We start from the raw sequence: 6,753 nt of genomic DNA, 5'->3' as shown, positions 1-6,753 counted from the left end.
TCGGCCTTAAATGTGGGAAGAGAATTCACCTAGCCCTACAATGCTCTAAGGCTTTTGATTGAAAGATGGCTTAATGTTGATTGTGGCAAGGAAGACACCGCTCATATTGTAAATGGAGGTCTAGTTACTCTCTTGGCCAAGCACTTTGACGCAAATTTCAACAAGGATAACACCTATGTAGCGATCAAAGGGGGTCATCTCATTGACATGGATGCCATGATTTACAAGTACAAATGGGTCAAGCATAACTCTCTTGACACCAACTATGGGTGGCTAACCAATGGTACTAGATCTTTCACTTTGCCTTCCAAGATATGCCGATTAAGTGCTCATCGAACAAACTACCTTCTTCCACTTTCCAAGGGCGCCGAGTACATCATCCGTCAACAAAGGGGCGAGATTGAAGAGCCCTCCTCCTCCATTGTCACAACACCCTATCCATTCAAATATCAAGAGTTCAAACCCAAAGATGTTGAAGTGGGCAATGACTACATGACTCTCCTCATGCAAGATATGCACAAACAAGCTTATAATGATCGAGTAGATGCATACTTGGCCCAATACCCACCCCTCCTTCATTTAGCTAGGCAAGGAGTACTTGATCCTTCATGTCCTTTGCCTAGTTGGGCGGATATGGAAGTCTTCTTTCCAAGCACATCTAGGGGTGAAAGACCCGGTGATGATGAGAATGTCGATGATGAGGTTGTTGATGATGAGGGTGTTGATGAAGAGGTAGATGAAGAAGAAGAGGGTAATGAAGATGATGAAGGAAGTGAGCAAGATCAAGGAAATGGAAGTGAAGATGAGAGTGGAGATGAGTCCGCTTCTATGGAGGAAAATGATGACAATGATGATATGGTGGAGGACTAGCAAACTTCGGAGGCTCCTACCCTCTTGAGGTTTGTCTACTTCTTTCTTTGTTTTCTTTATTTTTATCTTGATCATAGTTGGAGAGTCCTAGCAACATGAGGACTAACACCTCGGCTCCATTGAGGTGTTCTTTTATTGTTCCCATTTGAAAATCCAAAATGACAATATATAGTTTCATGCATTGCATCTTGTGTGCATGAACTACCCCAAAATTTAAGACATTAGAAATAATGTCTATCTCGGTTTGGGGAAGTACATGCATACGCAACGGGAGGTAATCTAAATTACGCTCTCCGTCATAAACAAAAACCCATGCATCATGTAGTGTAGATTAGTGTAGCTTGCATTTAGTATAAAAATCATGCATCATACTTGCATAATTTCCTATCATATTGGCCATTGAGGACAATGCCCATATTAGTGTGGGGATGGGAAATTCTAACTTAACTTTTATTCAAAAAATCCAAAAAAATCAAAAATTTCGAAAAAATCAAAAAAATTGAAAAATTGAAAATCCAAAAACAAGTTCACTTCCTTTGTAGTGTAGACTTGTATATTTTGTATATATTATGTTTGTCTATCCTTGTTCACATTGATCGACTACGCCACATCCAAGACACGAGGATATTGAAGACCGCATGGTATGATCTTTCCAATCTCCTTTTTCCTCTTTATGTTAATGACTACGTGGCTTTATTTTGATTGATGTGGTATAAACAATGTGAATTTAAGACTTGCATTTAGATTATATGGCATATTATTTGGTAGAATCATATGCATTAGGATGTATATATGTTAGTTGCATCATGGCATGTAGTTTACATGTTAGAAAATTTTGCGAAACCGTCTACTTGGGAAGCTTGACAAGTGTATATAGGCCCTAGTAGATGCTTTTTCTTCTTAAGACTTTGTTTGTTAGAATACTTGTAAAACACCCTAGGATGTGTCATGCTAGTATCCTTTGACCCATGGATTAAGGCCTAGTCAAGAGTACCTTGTGGTGTGATAACTCCTTGGCTACCGTTTATTCCAAGGTACCCTTAAAACCATGCATCCATCATCCATGTTCTACCACATTTTTGTCATCAAAGAGAATGGGCACAAAAAGAAATTGATTTGAGTTCAAGAAATGAAAAGTGAAAGAAAGTTTGCAAATTGCATCAAATGAAAAGAGGAGCAAAAATAGACTCCTATGCTTCAAATATAAGCCACCCTCACTACATATGGGGTGACTTTGAAAATGTTCAAAAGAAAAATGCAAAAAGTTGAAAGTTGTCAAGTATTGAAACGCCAAAAATCAAAAGAAATGGCAAAAGAAAGTGTTCTCCAATGATTATATGCCACAAGAAATTGGGGGGAAAAACAAAAACAACAAAGCAAACTCCCAAATGAAACTCAAATTCTATTGATCCCTTTATCCATCGTATCCATTTTTGTGCATGGTAGAGAGGGGACGACCCTTCATCTTGTCTAGGCAAGAGGGGGAATTCCGCGATCCTCCAGTGTTTCTAACACTATAGGAAGTCTACTCTTGACAAAAGCATTTAACGATTGAGGACAAAGGTACCCTAGCTTGACACAACTTGGAGGTGATTTATTGGTATCCTTCTAGGCTTAGTAGTTTAAAGAAATTGCATCTATGAAGGAGTGTGTACCCTTGAATTGCTTCCCTTGTAGATAATTTCCGCCACTTAGATGAGGAAAGTGGCTATTCATTTTTGTAGATGCATCCATTACTTGTTTTATATGCTTTAATACTTGGATGTGTCGCCATTTTGGCAAGACCCACCTTGCCTTGCAAGAAGGCATCCTACCTCATGGTTGTCTTGTTGTGAGTTGAAGGGGCGGAGTGAGACCCGCTAATTGTCTCATATCGGCGATGCTATTAGGTTAGTTTAAATAACGGTCCTAGTCTTTGTCACCTCTTTACTCGGGACGAGCAAAGGTTCGGTTTGGGGATAAATGATGTGACCATTATTTGAGCATATTTAGTCCCCGAATTAGCCCCGTTCCCATGCTTTTTAGTGCATATTTGGGTCATTTATTGTCTTTAGTCCTTTGTTTTGCATATTCTTTGAGGTTTTGATCCCTTGGTAGGAAAGGAGTGCAAACCTTGCATTTTCATGGCAAAATGGAGCTAAATTGATTGAATTCAATGACCAAGCATAAAAGAGAAGACAAGACTAGAAGGCCTTTGTACATATTGTAGTAGATGGGCAATGATGAGAAAAGATCCTTGCATCCCCGAGGAAATCCTCAAGGATGGTATGAAGAGAAAGGAAGAAAAGAAGAAAGGAAGAAGCTGATCTACAATCCGAGCGGATTGCCCATAATCCGCCCGTCCAAGACAAGCAATCTGAGCGTCTTCCTCAGAAGGCCGCTCGTCCAAAACCACCACAATCTGCCCATCCACCCCACAAATCCCCTCGTCCAAAACACCCACAATCCACTCGTCCCGTGCTCTGGACGCTCGGATTGTGTGACAGCTAATTCGTTTTCTACTTGTTCTATGAAGGATGCGCATACCTCGGGAAAGACTAGGAAAAAGGAGACTCGCATATTTTTCTGAGAGGAGCGATTCCTCAAGAACTTAATCGTCATTTAAGCACTTAGTAAACCCTAATTTGTGTACGTAATCCCCACTATAAATACCCCATTAGTCTAATTAGATAATCATGTTCTTCTTAGCAATCTCTAGTGTAGTTTTATCAATCTAATCTCTCTTTAATCTTGTAATCAACATTTAATCAAGTCTTAATACAAATCTCATTTCCTTAATCTCTCTTTTATTCATCTTTCATTTTGGTTAATTGAAGATTATTTGGGTTATTATTGGGAGATTGACAACCTTCCAATCAATCATCAAGTACTTCTATTATTCTTTTCTTTATTATTGGAATCATTAGTAGGTATAATTATCTTAATGCCTTTTTAATTAATGTTAATTATTTTCATTTATTCATCATGTTTTACTTTGTTGGTATGATTGCCAACGTTGCTAGCATGATCAACATGATAATGAGTGAGTAGTTTCCTTAACTAGGGTTAATGGCTAATTAGGGGAAACCAACATGGGGGATAATTCATGCTTAAATTAATATGTTTTCATAGTTTATTTGCTTGCTTGTTGTGATCTCAACTTATGCACATGTTATGTTTGATGAAATGCGAGCCTATGAATCCTTGCATTTTTTACCCATCACATATCTTTTCAATGAGACTTGTAAGACATAAACCAACTCGAGTCTCATTAGACCATGCATATAGTTGAGTAGGGAAGCTTAAGTCGACTTGTAGGTGTTGTACAATCTAATCGATTCGGCTCCGGGACCCAAACTTTCCTAAGATTGTAAGATATAAACCAACTCGATCCATCACAACAATAATTGCTTTCTTATAATTTGAGAATATGTTTGTATGATCAATTCCCATGAATCCCCTATGACCCCACGACACCCTAGTGCCTTTTATCAATTGTTTACACCCCTTTTTAATCATCTTGCTTGTTTACTTTCATTGCTATTTAGTTTAGTGATCTTCTATTTAACCCCAAATTGTGACACCCCTAGACACCGCTAGTTGCAATTGAAAATCTCATCTCAATTCCCGTCCCTTTGGATCCGACCTTTACTTGCCTCTTTACTAAAAGTAGAGTTTTTTGTGGAGTTATAAATATTGTTTTGGTCTAGGTGCTCCTAACGACAAGTACCAAAAACTAAACCTCTCAAGAGAGTCCGGCCAGTGTTATGCTACGTCTTCCTTCAAGCATCGCTTGTCTTTGATCCTTGAGGACAAGGATCGTTTCAAGAGGCGGGTATTGATACACATCAAAATGAGGCTAAGGGTAGCTAGGTCATTATATCTTTTGTTTCTTATTTCCCAAGTCATTAGTAGCCTATATAAGGGCATTAGTTATATTGTAATAAGCAATCAAAGAATTTTATGAATGATGTATGAGATTTTTCTCATTTGGTTAATAGAATCTAGGTGTTAATTACAACACAATTCTGTTAAACTGGGTGACGTATCAATCTTTGATTGAACAGTCACATTTTCTATCATTTTTATTTCCGTCTTAAATTTAGATCGTATCATTGAAACAAGCACAGCATGCGTTTATGTTTAGTTCCTCACTATGTTTGGTCTCGAGTAATTATTATTATTATTATTATTATTATTATTATTATTATTATTATTATTATTATTATTATTATTATTATTATTATTATTATTATTGCAAGAAATTCATGACCCTTTTTATTCATCCATATAGGGAAAAATAAAAGGGTACAAGAGAAAATCATACAAGAAATAACCACTTAAGGCTTAGGTATGTTCTAAGCCCTCATTAAGACTACTAACAATACGATCACATTGTTTACTTTTGCTTTACTAAGCATTCTACTGCTAACTGCCATTTTGAGTTTATGAAGAATTTGAGTAGGAGTTTGCTCAATCTCTCTGAAAATCTGTTAGTTTCTTTCCAACCAAGTGAAATAAACCGTAGCTTCCATGCTACTACTATACTATGCTACTTTCTAGTGTCTCCTATGCACCCTATGCGCATTCCACATCAGTTCCTGTTCATAGCTCATGCTCCTATCGGGCAAGCCAAGCTACCTCAGAACCCCCTTCCATATATCTGCCACATATAAACACTGAAAAAAGTGGTGCAGGTGGGACTCATTATCCTTCTTCCATAGGATGCATCTGTTAATAATGTATATTCCTTTCCGGATTAAGGTATCCACTGTTGCTAATTTTTGCTGAATAGCCAGAGAATTAATGAATCCATGGTTAGGGATAACACTGTGATGACTAAGAGCCCTTGCCCAAGTTAGTATGGGCTTGGCAGTACGAAACCAAGTATAAGCTGCTGCTATGTTGAATTTTCCTCGTTCTTCCCAGGATTGCAACAATCTGTTGGCAGTATCTGGATCTCCTGCCCTATCTAGTATCTCATCTTTGACTGCTAGAATGCTCCTGAGACTCTCTGCATAGTGAGGCTTACATTCCATGCCCCATAAAGTAGTACCAGGATAGTGATAGGCTTTTGTCCATGAGAACCATAGCCCATGCTTTTTAACTTCAAGGATCCAAATCCGTTTTGCCATAAGTGCTTTATTCTAAGACAATAATTCTTTCATATCAAAACCTCCTTCTAACCACGAAGAACAAATGCTATCCCAACTCTTATTAATCCATTTTTTCTGGCCCTCTTCAATCCCCCAGAAGAAATCTTTGCTCATTTTATTCAACTTCTAAAGGATTATCTTTGGTAGAAGGACATTGGCACACCAAAAGATACAACAAAAACTACAGAATTGAGCAACTGTGCTTTACCATCAAAGGAGAGGAATCTGGTTGCCCAATGTTGAATATTGTTCTGTAATTTACTAATTAGAAGACCATACATGTCAGAGGTGTTTTTAGTAGTATGTAATGAAAGCCCAAGATATCTTAATGGGAATGTCCCCTCAGTAAAACCAGTAGTGTGTAGGATCTGCCTCTTGATATCATCAGTCACTCCACCAAAATAAATGTTAGTTTTCTCTTTATTGGCGTGCAGACAAGACCAATCAGAGAACCTAGTAAGAGTATCTAAAACAACTCTCACATAAGGCACATCACCTCTAGTAAAGACCATCAGGTCATCATCAAAGATTAGGTGTGTTAATTTGAGTTTAGAGCATTTTGGATGATAAGAAACATGAGATTGAGTGCAAACTTGTCTGAGGTACTTGGATAAAATTTCCATGCTTAACACAAACAAGTAAGGTGATAAAGGATCCCCTTGCCTAACTCCACTTTGTCCCTTAAAGAATCCATTAGTGGACCCATTAAGCTTGATAGAAAACCAAGAGAAACATATACAGCCCATGA

General features: G+C 37.8%; 1 protein-coding gene across 1 annotated transcript; it reads right to left on the bottom strand.

Annotated features, from left to right (window-relative positions):
- Positions 1-5,486: 5,486 nt before the first annotated feature.
- Positions 5,487-5,984, bottom strand: LOC141628424 (uncharacterized). The gene has a single exon (XM_074441571.1). It carries the CDS (start codon positions 5,982-5,984, stop codon positions 5,487-5,489), a length of 498 nt encoding a protein of 165 aa, XP_074297672.1.
- Positions 5,985-6,753: the final 769 nt, after the last annotated feature.

The sequence above is a fragment of the Silene latifolia genome, chromosome Y, assembly GCF_048544455.1.
Source record: "Silene latifolia isolate original U9 population chromosome Y, ASM4854445v1, whole genome shotgun sequence".
NCBI classification, from domain to species: Eukaryota; Viridiplantae; Streptophyta; class Magnoliopsida; order Caryophyllales; family Caryophyllaceae; genus Silene; species Silene latifolia.
Note: the sequence above shows the minus strand (reverse complement) of the source record. Positions and strands in the feature narration are given on the sequence as shown.

What these genes read in the sequence shown, in the direction of transcription:
- LOC141628424 (XM_074441571.1), bottom strand. Translation starts at nt 5,984, where the DNA reads ATGGCAAAACGGATTTGGATCCTTGAAGTTAAAAAGCATGGGCTATGG.